This window comes from Uloborus diversus, unplaced genomic scaffold, assembly GCF_026930045.1.
Source record: "Uloborus diversus isolate 005 unplaced genomic scaffold, Udiv.v.3.1 scaffold_470, whole genome shotgun sequence".
Classification (NCBI taxonomy): domain Eukaryota; kingdom Metazoa; phylum Arthropoda; class Arachnida; order Araneae; family Uloboridae; genus Uloborus; species Uloborus diversus.
This window is the reverse complement of record NW_026558649.1, coordinates 14,218-28,934: the sequence shown is the minus strand read 5'-3', so window position 1 is coordinate 28,934 and position 14,717 is coordinate 14,218. Positions and strand designations below refer to the sequence as shown.

At 31.8% G+C, this 14,717-nt stretch overlaps 1 protein-coding gene across 1 annotated transcript; it reads right to left on the bottom strand.

Annotated features, from left to right (window-relative positions):
* Positions 1-1,023: 1,023 nt before the first annotated feature.
* Positions 1,024-13,840, bottom strand: LOC129233497 (uncharacterized). Its single transcript, XM_054867516.1, has 5 exons — positions 13,715-13,840; positions 9,962-10,043; positions 9,571-9,844; positions 7,549-7,989; positions 1,024-1,974 (listed from the first exon to the last, which is right to left on the bottom strand). Exons 3-5 carry the CDS (start codon positions 9,754-9,756, stop codon positions 1,024-1,026), a joined length of 1,578 nt encoding a protein of 525 aa, XP_054723491.1. The 5' UTR covers positions 9,757-9,844; positions 9,962-10,043; positions 13,715-13,840.
* Between the last annotated feature and the right edge of the window lie 877 nt (positions 13,841-14,717).

The window sequence follows — 14,717 nt, the reverse complement described above, 5'->3', positions numbered from 1 at the left end:
AGCATATACTGTCTGTTCTCAAACGCGCTAGCGAACGATTTCACTTTAAAAAGGGGCAATTGGTTTATAATGAGCACTTTCCGAAGTTCTCAATTTCACGAATGGACTCGTTATCTCTTCAACTTTTTTGCTGTTATTTTAAATTTGCAATTTGCATCCTTCTACTTTATTTAATACACTTCAAAACATCTCTATCAATTTCTACTTGTCTCCTATCATTTTTATTTTGATGAAATTCGAGAAGACCTGATGCATGCGAAAACTCGGGGACAGTTTTGCCTAAGAAAATCAGATGGTACTTTTGTCCTTATGCGTATTATTGTTTGTTTCCATTTCAATGCATAGGAACTAAACATTATTTCAAATCTTCATTATACCCCAAATAATAAAGCTTCTTAAAATAGGTTAAATACATTTAAGAATATTTTAAATTATGTTCATGGAAAAATTAAAAGTACAGTCTGACCACCACATGGAAAGTAAAACATCTGGTTCAAAGGTAGAAATTGGGGAGTAGTTTGTTTGTTACAGATGTTCCCTCAACTATTTAGATGCAGTTTTGTAAAAATGACAACTTTTTCACAGCAATATTTTTTGAAATTTGAATTATACTCGATCCAGATTCTCACTACAAAAATTGATTTATATTTTTACAACATAATTTTGAGCTCACTATTTTGCTTTTACATTTCCAGATGAAATGATAATATTTCATCTTCTTTTTCTTGTTTCCATTGAAAATTTTTTTTTGTTTCCCCTCATTTTCAACTTAGGGATTTGCAGGATTGCAATAAATTAATAAGGTACTAGTGATATTATAACACGTGTGCATTAAAGTCCCATCAATATTTTCCCTTCTCCCTTGCGAGATTCATTCAGAAGGAATCATCTTAACTTGGCTGCTTACACCAAATTCTATGTCTTTCGTAGTTATACTAATTAGGGACGAGGAATAACAACAAATAGTCATACTAGGTATGCCACTGGTACAAGGCAAATCTTAAAAAAAAAATCTAATTTGCATTATGAATTAAAACCTACCTCACTGATTGACAATGCATTTGCATCGTTTTCAGAACATGAAGCATTGATTTGGTTTTCTTCATGCAAAATATTATTTCCAGCAGTCATAAAATATTCATTAGAATTCATAATTAGCTCATCAGTTTGGCAACTTTTTTCGTCAAACTGCTTTTCTACTGTTTGTATTGCTTCTGATGCCTTTTCACAGTTTGTAGAACATGAAGCATCACAAAGGTTTCTTTCATCTAAAAGGTAATTTTCAACTGTGGTAAAATAGTCATTGGAATTCATTATTAATTTATCAGCTTGGCAATCCTTTCCTTCAGATTGTATTAAATCAGCAACTGTTGCCATGCCAACAGTACAGGAAGTATCATCTGCATTATTCTCAAGTGATTCTGGAACTAGAACTGGCATACTTTTAGGAATTTCAGTCACAGATTCATTTTGTCTATCATCCAATTCAGAAATAATAGTCGGCATATTTATGGACATTTCAGATTCATTTCTTCTATCATTTGTAACAGCTTGGGTAAAATGACAGGATTCCTGAAGGCAGAGCAATTCTGTTTCATTTATTACATCTAATGAGCTACCAAGATCATTTTCATATTGGCCAAAACTATCCACAGTGGATAGATTTAACTGGCATGGAGCTTTTGAAGAGGATAACTCTGATTCATTAATATCATTGATGGAATTCACAGTTTCAGCACTCTCAACAAAGGAAGGTTTATTATTATCAAGCACAGATAGGTTCAATTTACATATGCCTTCCGAAGTAGACAATTCTGGTTTGTCCACACCATTGCTAAGTGCAGAAGATGGCTCGCTGTTAATGACAGTACATTGGTTGAGTTGACATTCTTCTTTTGAAAGTGATGGTTCTAACTTCTTCATACTGTCACATTCCATAGAATTTTGGTCTTCATTTTCACAATCAGAGGCAATCTGTAAAAGTTCAAGAAAGAGTAAATAAATAAAAGTTAAAGAAATAAAATAGATATTTCAAACTAAGAAAAGAAATTAAAGCATTGGTCAGACATGAATTGGTTAAACTATATTAATTACAGCAATCATATACACACTTCCTTACACACTCAGAAAAAAATGTAATCTAGATTTTTTTCTCACATTGCTCTTTCGACTTAAGAAACTATTTAAATGTGCAAAATAATTAACTTTAATGCATTTATTAATGATAGTAGCCTCTTTTTTTTTTACAAGTTAATGATTTATAAAATAATTTCCCATGATAAAAGATAAAAGCAATATGTTTAAGAAAAAGGAAGAGTTAAATGAAAACAAAAAAAATATTTTTAGTAAACAAAAATTTTTATTCAAAGACTAAAACGTGTTACATCAAAGACTAAAATGTGAGTTTTACAGTCATAAGTGTACAGTGTACATATATCATTAGGGCCTGGCAAAATTTAAATAATACCATCTTCCAGTGGCAAAAGATTTGTAATTCAAAATAGATTTTTTTTAAACTCATTTTATGAGTCAGGTTTAGTTTTTCTTTCAAGTGAAGCTAAATTTATTCCAATTTAGTGTAAAATTTATTATTATTATTTTTTTGGTTTGGGGGGAGGGCGGGAGGGGGGGATCGTTGCCTGAAATATTTTGTGTGGATTAATGTAAAAAAAAAACACACTCAAAATGTAAATTGGTTTCAAACTGCCAGTTAAAAATATATACTTTTTGAATTAAAGGAGGTGTTAACACCTCTGCGAGCGTCCCTGAGCAATAAGGAGTAATGCTTTTGGTCTTGGCTCTTGGCTTCGCCAAGCGACCCTAAAGCTCTGTAAGAGGGGAGCATGGAAAACCACCAATAGTTAGATGCTCTTCGAATGTTAGCGGATGCAGCCATAGGGCTTTCGCTCTCAATATTTGCTTACAAAGATACAAGCATATCCTATTCTTGTTATTATTTTTATACCTAACTTGTAAATAAATTAAATTGTTTGTTTTCATCAACAACTCATCAATGCAGTCCAATATCATGCACATACAGTCCACTGCCAGAAAGATAGTTTCCCCCCTGAGCCAGGGGGTTTCAAGAGGCATTAGTAATCTAAACTTTTTTGGCCCAACCAGGGAACCACACAAATAGTGTAAAAATGCAATAAGTTCAAATAGGTATCAATCAAAAGAGCATCTTGAGACATTTTCTTTATGCAAAAATTATTTGCCCTTGCGTCCGTTATAGAGATATAGGGTCTTTAATTCTGCGGAAATTTTACGAAAAGCACCAAATATAAAGACTTGGGGCAAAATCGTAAGCACCATGCAACTGTACCGCCTGCATTAGCACAACACCCATCAGTAAAGTGTGTGAAAAATAATTCCATTTCTCACTGAAACTTGAAGACTTTTAACCTTTGCAGACTTTTAGACCTCATACTTAGAGGGCGGTGACATGAGGGCAAATAATTTATGTTTCCAAAAACATTTTACTATGCCCTTTTGATTGCTGTTTCTTAAAATATTTTTCATTATTACACTATCCTATAGTTTCCTGATAAGAAAATTTCATCAACCATGACATCCCAAATATTTTTTCCAACTGCAAAACAGTATGCATTAATTCATGAAACATTGATAGAAAAAAAAAATTTAAATGCATGAATTAATGTATCAATGAATACAATTTCTTAGAATTGAATTGGATCTTTGTTAGAATACATTGGATCATTGCTGCCGTAATATACTGAGTTTTGTACAAAACAAGATTTATATATATATATATATTGGTATTAGGATGTCACACACTGTCAGCCCAGCTTTAATGGGTAATGGATAAATGAATACCCACTTTCAGGAAGAAAATATTCCAGAACCAAGTATTTCCCCATAAACGCATTGTTAAAAATCTGAATTTGATCAAATTATTTCCCTCACTAGCGCAGTCAGAAAAACCTTCTAGAAGGGGGTTTTTTGATTAAAAAACCTTTCTGGAGAGTCTTTTTTGATTAAAAATAAATTTTGGAGGTGTTTTTTTGATCAAAAATACCTTCTGGAGGGGTTTCTTGATCAAAAAATTCCTTTCATATATTTCAACTACTGTATAAGAATACGCATTTATGCTAAAACCAATGCCCCTGGGGGGTGTTTTTACAACCCTTCCTTCACTGCACCACTATTTTCCCTGGATAATCTAATAAGACTGGTCTGCTTTTAAACGTTTTTGCTAAGATACATTTTGAATAAATTATAAAATAATAATGATATAAGAACAAACAACATGAAAAGGGCAAAATTGAAAGATTTTTTTTTTTAATGGACAATATTGGAAGCACTAAGTAAATGATTCCATAAGGAATGTAAAAATGATTCCTTCCCTAGTAAACACAACAGTCAAAATAGTCCTTGACAGGGAATAATTGAAAAGCTAAGTGCTCTTTATAGTTGGGAAAAGGAGATGCAAAAGTGTTCCTAAAATACTTTTAGCAAGCAATCCCCAATAATTGACTTTTTCAAGAAGTAATGCAGGGAAGAGCCAAAAAACATTTAAAAATAATATTCATTGTTTTTTTTGAAATAGCTAATGACTTATTATTACACTAGCTTCACTTATTTTTTAGACAGTTTGATAATATAAATACCAAGGTGACCAGCAACAGGCTCTTCGCCTAGCTAGGCTGATCCTAGTCAATTTATCAGTCTCCAGTGGAGATTAACGACCTTCTTAAAGCGATCTACCCTCTTGCTCATTCAGCCTCTTCCGGTAAGCTGCTCCAGATGTCCACAACCATACTAAAGTTGTAGTTTTTTCTAATTTTCAGGTTAGCTTGAGATTTGAATAGCTTAAAACCAGTGGTTGGAAGTAGCGCGCTACAAGTAGCGACGCTACTGTAGTAGCTACATTTTTTAGTAGTTTGTAGTGTAGCGCACTACTTTCTTAAAAAAGTAGAGTAGCGAGTAGTTCGATACAAAAAAAAGTAGTTTGTAGCGATTTCTGGAAACTACTTTTAAATAAATTTTCAAAAAAAAAAAGAAAAAAAGAAAGAAAGAAAAGATGTTTCAAGCGAATCTGACGGGTGCAAGTTTTACGCAAATATAACTTGCACCAATCAAATTTGTAAGACTCTGAAAAATTCAAGCTGACCTCAAACATATTATCTTGGTGCCATACGTTCCATCTATTGACGCCGTTAGTTTGTTTGGCATCGAAATTTTCACGTTTCCCAAATATTCACCTTGAATAGAGCATGGCTTAGAAAGAAAAGAAAAAGCGATAACTGCCAATTTAGTACCGTGTTTGTGTTTTCTGACAGAGGGGTGGGGGACGGGGGTCAAAAAGGTATCTACACAATTTTTCAAGAACATACCTGTAATTTTTGACATTTAAAAACATCCCTCTAACTCTTTCAACCCATTTCTTAACTTCATTTTACCGAATTTAAATATAGAGAACTGAAATCCTACTGTATTAAAAAAATAAATAAATAATAATAATAAACTGTGTTATTGAATAAAAGTACTATTAGGGTGCACAAACTCAATGGTAGGAGAATGGCATAAAGTGAAACAGTACGTATAGTATGTAGCTATAATAAAATGCAACATTACAATAGTACTGTACAGTGGATACAGTAATTATATTCTACACACTCTTTAGTTGTTCAAGCATGTCGAAAATCTTTACATTTCTTTAGTTGTCAGAAACTTTCTACTTTCCCTTCAATTTTTGAATTTCAGATAAACTTATGGGAAATTATGTATCATCAACTTCATATTTAGAACGTGAATGCTAAAGGGAAAGTTTATTCACGGAACTAATATTAAGTGTAAAGAATAAATACCTTTGTGCTGAAAAATTAAAAAGTCAGTAATCCAACGTTATTAAGCACAAAACTTGCAAATGATTGCAGACACGTGTTTCGGTGTTACAAGGAACACCTTTTTCAATGCAAAGAAGTGTGAGCTTTTGGATGAAAAGTCATCAATTTGAGCTTTTCTCGGATGACTTTTCATCCAAAAGCTCACACTTCTTTGCATTGAAAAAGGTGTTCCTTGTAATACCGAAACACGTGTCTGCAATCATTTGCAAGTTTTGTGCTTAATAACGTTGGATTACTGACTTTTTAATATTAAGTGTGTTGCGGGTGAGGAATTTGCGTTAGTTCCGAAATTCGTTACTCGAGAAAAACTCAGCATAAATCGATTCGCGTTACCGCGCGAGTTCATTGTAGTTTAAAATTGTACATGGAAGAGAAGTAAGCTTTCATTTCATATTTCGAATATTTATTAATATTCGATTATAAATACTAGTACCTTTTTTTTTTACTGATTGAGTGCGTTGATATATTAACCTAATAAAAGTCAATTATTGCATATTTTAGTTTTTGAGGCTTTCGGTAAAATTGAAAAATGCTTTTATTTCATTTTATCAGTGGCATAAGAAGGGAGATAGTGTCCGGGTCCGGACCACTAACTTGATGCTCAAAACCAATTAAATAGTTCCTACAAAAAATATAAGTTCCCTATAAAATTAACTCCTATAATGATAATTAAATTTTGTTTACAAAATGTTTTTCATTATCTAAAATCAATTTTATGAATATGTATGTCTGTGTAAAATTTAAATTAAATTATGACTGCATCTATTTACATTTTCAAGTAACCAAGTTGCACTTCTTGAATTAAATATTCACTGTAAGGAATGGATTAAAAATTTGAAGGTTGAATTCTTTCAACTTTTAATCCTTTCCTGAAGCGGATACAATAAAACCTGTGAAATTGACCACCTGTCCAAGTTGACCGCTTTTTTCAGGCACGGAATTAGCCCTTATCGTATAAATCAACCTCTCTAAGTTGACCACCTGTTTAAGTTGACCACTAAAGTAGTGCACCGCGAGTGGCCAACTTACACAGGTTTTACTGTATTCCTAAAAATCGTAAAAAATGCTTCGAATGACAAATTGGCTAATTAAAGGAAGGAAAAAATAAATAATTCTTAGTAAAATTCCATGTTCAAATGATCCAATATATTAGTCTAAACCACTTTTTGAATTCTTTTTGTTCAATCCTCAAACGGTGTGTATGTGTATGTTTTTATTTATTTATTTGTTAAAAAGTAGCGAAGTAGCGACTACATTTCAAAAGTAGTTTGTAGTTGCTACATTTTGAAAAAAGTAGTTGTAGTTGTAGTTAACTGCATTTTTCATAAAGTAGTTGTAGTTGTAGTTCGCTACAAAAAAAATGTAGTTTTTCCAACCACTGCTTAAAACAATAACCCCTCGTCCTGCTTTCCATGCAAGAATTCAACCATCAACATCTTTCATTTTGATAAATTTAAACCACTTAACCATGAGGACTGCCCCCTTACTTTGACTCTCCTTTGCTTGAGACTATACACATAAAGTCTTTTAAGTCTGATATCATAATCTAAATCTCATAGTCCCCTTATTAGCCTTCCGTTGAACCCATTCTAAAACAAATATACCTTTCTTGAAATAAGGAGACCAAAATCAAACAGCATACCCCAAATAAGATAAATCACATTTGATATTCATTTACCTGTTTTTTTCCTTTGTCTTGATCAAGATCTAACCGTTCAGATTTTGTTTCCTTTCTAGAATCAGAAATTTCATGTTTGATTTTATTGTTTGAAAGCATTTTTAGTTTGGCTTTGCTGCTTTTTCTTGTTTTACGTGTACTTTCTTTTTTGTCACTTTTGGAAAGCTTTTCTTTCTTATGCAGTTTAGCTTTTTTTCTTTTTCTTTTTGGAAGATCATCTGAAGCAGTTTTGCTTTTCATTTTTGAAGATTTACCTTTGGGTTTAACTTTTTTGTTAACATCCTTTTTACACTTTTTTTCACTTCTCTTATTTTGACCTTTGCTCTTAGAAATTTTCCTGCCTTTTGCAGTTTGAATGTTAGTGATAGATGAACTCAACAGATTTGTTTTAATATTTTGTAATTTTTCCATCCAAGCTAAATGTTCTTCACTTAATACAGCCTATTAAGAAAATAAAAATATGCTTATAAAACAGGTATTTTTGATCAAAACATAGCAAAAACAAGAGAAAAATGTTTGGGTCAGGGGAAAAGACATTTTCAAACTATTATTAATTTTAGTTCAGATTTCTGTAATCTTAAGGCGTTCTTCTGGAATTTTCAATAAATCCCAGACACATTAAACACTTTTTTTTTTACTTCCTTGAATTAAGTAAAAGAAATATTATATTCAAATCAAAAATTTTCACTCCAGTTTGAACATAAATTTTCTATCAAGCATGTACTACAATTTATAGATAGCTGTTAAAACAAAATAACTAAGTCTAATATATCTTTAACTTTATTCACAGTTTAGACAAAATTAATTAAGTTTTTACAATATTTAACAGTAAAGAGTGCAACTCTTATTGTTGACCCTACAAAAATATTTGCCTTTCATGGAATGACATCTTTCAGGAATTACCAGTGGCAGATTAAAGCCCTTTGTTGTTATTTTTAAAGTAAGCATTTTTGCAAAACAGGCATTCATTAACTATTATTGTTTCTGACATTCTTCATTTATGAAGACACCATGTAGCTTTCCCATGAGAAGACTTTAAACTCGTTAAGCTTTGCAAAAATGATTTTTTTTTTAAAAAAAAGTCATGTCAACAAATAAAGCCAGTCATTTCAATATGCATTCTCAAAAACACTAAGAACATCTTTCAAACTTTGATCATACATGTGATTGCTTAAAAAAAAAAAGAGAGAACCTTTTTTGCTAAATTCTACAAAGCTGAAAATTCAAAATAGCAAAATTTTGCTAATTAGCGGAAAATGTTCTTTTAAATGAATTTTCCCAATCTAAAGAAACAAACATGTTTCAAAAGAATATTTTTTTTAATCACTCAAATATTTTTTAGAACTGATTCCGCTTGGTTCATTTTAATTACTGGTTGTTTAAATGATTTACAAGCTTTTTATGGGGTGCAATATGTATCCAAATTTTCAAACTAAAATATTATTGAAAACAAAAATAAATTTAATTCACTTTATAATGGAGCTTAAAAAATCCTTGCGACAAAAAAACCTGATTCTTGTGCACTGAAGAGAAAGATTGTGCACTGAAAATGACACAACCACCATTTCGCTTATACTTGGAAAAGTAGGCTTACATTAGTTAACAGCATTTCTGAAATTAAGTAGCAATATATTTAAATATCCGCTATTGTTTCTCTATATCATTTATTATGTTTTAAACTGCAAGAAATATAAAGTATGTAGAGCAAAAATTCAAAGTTACTTTTTTTTTTTTTGTTACAAATATAGGTATTTTTATTAAATGTTTGTATTTTTTTAAAACTTACAAGAAAAAGAGAGACCATCTTAGAATTCTTTTAAGGCTTATGATAACTTTGTACATAGACTATACATGTACTAAAAGAAAACACTCTATGATCTAAAAACATTTATATGCAATTAATTTCGATGTATGTGATATAAACATCTATTTTTTCCAAAGTTCATCCTGTATATTATTAAAATGAAAGAATAATCTAACACTAACAAACAAATCAAACACTAAAATATATGTCAAACTCACTTTTCGTAATATCTGCAAGTTATTTCTACTGAAATTTTTGTTGAAAAGAAGCTCAACGACGTTGGAATCTTTTATATTATCGACATCTTCCAAACACAGAGAAATTAACCATGAAGTTATGTCAGGTGGTTGAGTGACCGCAGATGCAATGAAAACCACAGCTTCTCTTCGATTCTTCTGAATCATTTGCTTTAATCTTCTGAACAATAAAAGGACTTTGATGTATACAACTGGCTCTGAAATTGAAGGCAGTCTCTCTCTGCATAACACATAGCTGAAAATACGAGGAAATCAAAACATAGATGCAACTGAACAAACTCTTAATACTTAATATTAAAAAATAAACCAGTTAAAATTTTATTAAACAAAAATATTTACTACTCATACTTACCGTAGGATCAAGCCAAAGAATTCTCTTTCTTTATCATTTAAGTTATTAATGAGAAGCAAAGAGTCATATATGATGGAAGTATCTAAAAGGAATACAATGAAGTTATCTATGAGTTGGTGTTGTACTAATTATCTCCAAACATTATTTTAAACATATCATTGATGAAATATAAACAAGGTACACATATGATATTTGCGCTTATTTTTTTTCAACAGTGTAATAATTTTTTCACTTGAAATCAAAAAGCTCACAACAGACTTTTAGTTTCTCCCTCACAATTACTACAATTATTTTAAAATTAATGAAAATTGCACTTGCTACGGAAGACATGAAAAAGAATTCAACTAGGTACAATACATTAATCTCCTAATGAATATAATATGAAATGCATGAAATTCACCGCCAGTTCAGTCATTCCAGCCGAGGACTGCAGTTTCGTGCAGGAGGTGGAAAACCTCTTAAGGAAGTCAAGAGTGCCAAACAAAATGGTAGCTAATTTAGGTAATGTATATAACTGGTAGCTGCACAAAACTGCAGTCCTCGGCTGGAATGACCGAGCTGGAGATGTATTTCATGTATTTCTGCCTTAGCCCTGGCTGTAGGGCGGTAACTTACTGAAAATATGAAATGATTAAAATAGTTCATATAATTACTAGTACAGAAGTGAAATGTAAATTAGAGATGTAATGTATGTCAAAATCTTAAAATAATTGGTATGAAAATAGGATTAACTTAGTGGCTCAGCATTTAACTTTTTGACATTTGACTCTTAAACAGCCCAGAATTTCGATTAAAGCTTTATTTTACCCTTTTATTAAAAAATAGAAAAAAAATATTTATTTGCCTATTAACAAAGAGAGGTAAGCATCAAAAATGAGAAAAATCCTGTTCAACGTATAAAAACAGTCAAATATATGTAAGTAAAATTATTTTAAAATTTCTTTTCAAGGTCTATGGTAAATACTAGCTGCGTGCCCGGCGTTGCACGGGCTACCTAAAAAATGTAAGAGCAGTCCAGTTGATGCTTTTGTAGTACACTGACACTAGTTTCTAACGCGTTAAGGAATAAATAAATGCGCGTAAAGCAAGGTTTGCAAAACACCAGTAAAACATATTTTTGCCAAAACACCTCATCAACGTTAATAATCGTTATCAATGATACAAGTTATGAGTACATTTTCAGTCAGCACAAAAGGGGAAAATATATGCATTATCAACTATAATCTTTACTCACGTTAAACTGAATTACATCTGATAGACTATATCGGAAATATTTATGCACAATAACAATCCGCTTTTTACATAAAATAGTCTACTACCCGGCGTTGCCCGGGTGTTTATTATTGCAACATACCACTCAGATAAATATTTGGATGGATTCTATCCACATGGTCGTACAAGAATTACATCAATCCGTTTTCCAGGTACAAACCCTCAAAGAACTCAAATAACTTGTAAATCACTCATTTACTTTACGACGTGCACGGTCCTCCTCGAAAATGAAAGTTATGTCATGTGACGCGTATTTAACAATCAGGCTTGAACAAAAAAAAAAAAAAAAACAGCAAAATTTTGCTGCAGATTACGGCAAAATAATCGAAAAGTAAACAACTTAAACACCCTGATTACAGGAAAAGCCTTAAAACAAAAGCCTAATTTTATTTCTTTATATTCGAGAAAAAAAATTGCAACAGATGTTTCTTTTCAATGATTTTCTTCACGCTGTAAATTTTAATAAAAGCGTTCATCCGGAAAGTTGAGTTGAAGCACTGAATAATAATTTGAATGGAGGAAAGCCTTCGAAAAATATGGATTTTATTTTAAAATCTAAGAGTCATAATTAATAATTTTTAATTGATATCTCCGCTATTTATTATCGGAGGATTATGTTAAATAGCCAAACATGAAGACGGGAAGATGACGAATCCATCGATACCTGGTTCGATGGTCAGTTCACTGTCGTTCGGGAGAAGAAGCTTGGACATAGATAGATAGATAGATAGATAGATACTCAGATTTTATATGTATAAGATTATAGATAACCATTGATATAATTGTAGCAAAAATAAAATTAAATTAGCAATAAGCAATTCATCATTAAGCTTTTCAATATCTGACACTCATTTAGAATGTGGACTTTTACTTGAGAATTTTCAATTGATGATAAAAAAAAAGGGGGGGGGGCTGGCTTTGCTCTCCAAACCCTATTTGCTACCTACGATAGACTCAATAATACCTGCTCCAATTGATGATTATAATGCTTTTACCCCAGGATGTCCTGAGGCCATATCTGGATCCAAGGACACCCATATAGGGGGCAACCCCTTAGAAATTAGAACTTTCTTGCTTTTAATACTTTTTTCTTCCCAAAAATATAAAAATATTTCTTCTCCAGTCATTAATGAATAAGTAATTAAAAATGTCAAATTTTAATGACTCTAATTTGTCCTGAAATGTGCCTCCATGGGGAAAATATCCCGCTAAACCATGGTTAAAATATCTGAGCCTCCCCCTTACAATTTTGCAAATGGGCGCCCATGTCTGGATCTCTTCAGGACATCATCAGTACTGGATGACTGGCCCTTTGAGATTTAACTTTAGAAAGATGGAGGGGCCAGTGTGGTCCCTCGAGTACTTTGTTGTTCAATAACTCGAATAATATCTAACGAGGAGAATGGAACTTTCTAACTTTTCATTTTATGACACAACTTGAATTCTTGTTTAATCATTTAATCATTCGCCTCATAGTACTGTAAATATTGATCTTTATACCTAGAAAGATGGAAGGGGCTACAGCGACCCCTAAGCTATTTTACAAAAAAAAAAAAAAAAAACCCTTTCTCCTTCTTGTTATAGCATTAAAAAAAATGCTATTCACTCTAGTTTAACCTGTAACTTTTACTTTATGCAGCTGGTTGGATATCCAAATCCTAGAGACTGTACCGATTGCTCAGCAGACACATGGCAGCCAATGCTCTTGGAAAGATAAACTAATTCTATTTTTGGTGAGCAAAGAGAAAAACTGAAAATAATTATGTACTAAGTTTTTATTTAGTCAAAAAGAAGGACCATCAGGTATGTGGACTCACTCAGAAAGAATTATAAAAAGAATTCATCATAACAATGGGTAGGGGCCACACTGACCCCTTCAGTCTTTCTAGGTATACAGGACATTTCAGTCTTTCTAGCGTTAAGGGGCAAGACAGGACAGAGTGGCTTCCCCTGGATGTCTTGTTTCTGACGGTAACTGTATTGACCAAGACATTACTAGTCTGGAGGAGATAGGGTTACCGACACACAGAAAGACACGCATAGGTTTTTATAATACAGGTGTAGAGAAATATTATTAATTTACCTCCTAACCAAATGTTGTAAACAACGAAAATGAGCAAATTTTGGTTCTCACATGAAATGCAAAGAGATCACATTTTTGAAAGAAAGTCATCAAAGGTATAAAATCCGGAAATAAAACAATTTATTAAAGTAAATCAATTTTAAAATTGGGTTTAAACAGGACTACACAATGAACATTAATAATAATTACCGACATAATCGCCAAAAAGTTTATGTAAGGAGAAAAAAATCAGAGGTGAGGAGATGTAAGCAAAATGGACAATACCATATTTTCAGTATTAATAACAAAATGCTGGTGTATAAGAGAAAAACAATCATCTTTGCAACCATAAAAGCACAGTTAAATTTAATCAGTGTTATTTTCATTGTACGGCATCAAATAATCTATCATTAACTTACCAGGGAGTAATTTAAATATGAATAACAATCTATCGATTCTAGAATGTCCATCACTTTTATAAAGATAACTGTCCAAATAAACTAAATAACATAACAGTTTGATGGCCAAGTCGTTCAAATATTTTTCATTCTGAAAACAGAAAAAACACAAAGGCTTATAATAAAATCAGTTTCATTTTTTTTTACTAAGTATTCATCACTTTTAAATGTTCATAAATTTACACACAATATCACAGGACAAATATTAAAGAAACTTAGATTTTTGTTCGTTTCTGTGTGAGATGTAGTTTGATCGGTTTTGTTGCTCAAAGTTTTAACTTCTACAATTATTGCCCCAACATATATTCATTTTTTTTAGTCTTCTCACCCTTAAAGTAACTGAAATTCTTTATATTTAAATTCTTAATGTTTTCCTATTCCCCCATATGCATACATAATGCATATACAAAGTAATTCACCACATTTAAAATATTAATCACCACCTCAATATCAAACAGTTCAGTTACAGCATTTAAAGGCTACAGTTTTGCTTTGGGCTTATCACTCTGGAATAACCATGGTTAGCTGCAGGCAAATAACTTCATGTAGATGCTGAGTATATATCTTCACATTGGTGGATAAAAAATATTCTGGTGAAAATATTTTTGAACAAATAAAATTTTGCTGTAACAAGCTTTTGCTATCACAACAGTGAGATGAAATACTCAGCTATTTGCCTGCAGCTCGGTTGTGGCAATTCCAAACATAAACTACCCTCCCCCCCCACAAAAAAGGTTAAAATTTTGGATGGATTTGTTGACCATAGCTGTTTGACATTTCCTTGCAACTCTGCTTTAGCTCTGGCCATGAAGCGCTAATGTGTAGCTTTAACCACCTCAATAACTTACATTTTTACTTAATTTCATTAAAGTAATGAATTTATAGGTACTCATGTATTTAAAATTTATAACTTTAATGAATTCATAGCGTACATATTACGGGGTAGGTCTGCAGATGTTGCACA

Excerpts from the sequence above, each read along its gene's own strand:
- LOC129233497 (XM_054867516.1), bottom strand. The coding sequence starts at position 9,756 with ATGATTCAGAAGAATCGAAGAGAAGCTGTGGTTTTCATTGCATCTGCG. Across the intron at positions 7,990-9,570 it reads ACTTGCAGATATTACGAAAA|GCTGTATTAAGTGAAGAACA; the intron begins GTGAGTTTGACA and ends TTTTCTTAATAG. Across the intron at positions 1,975-7,548 it reads AAGACAAAGGAAAAAAACAG|ATTGCCTCTGATTGTGAAAA; the intron begins GTAAATGAATAT and ends GAACTTTTACAG.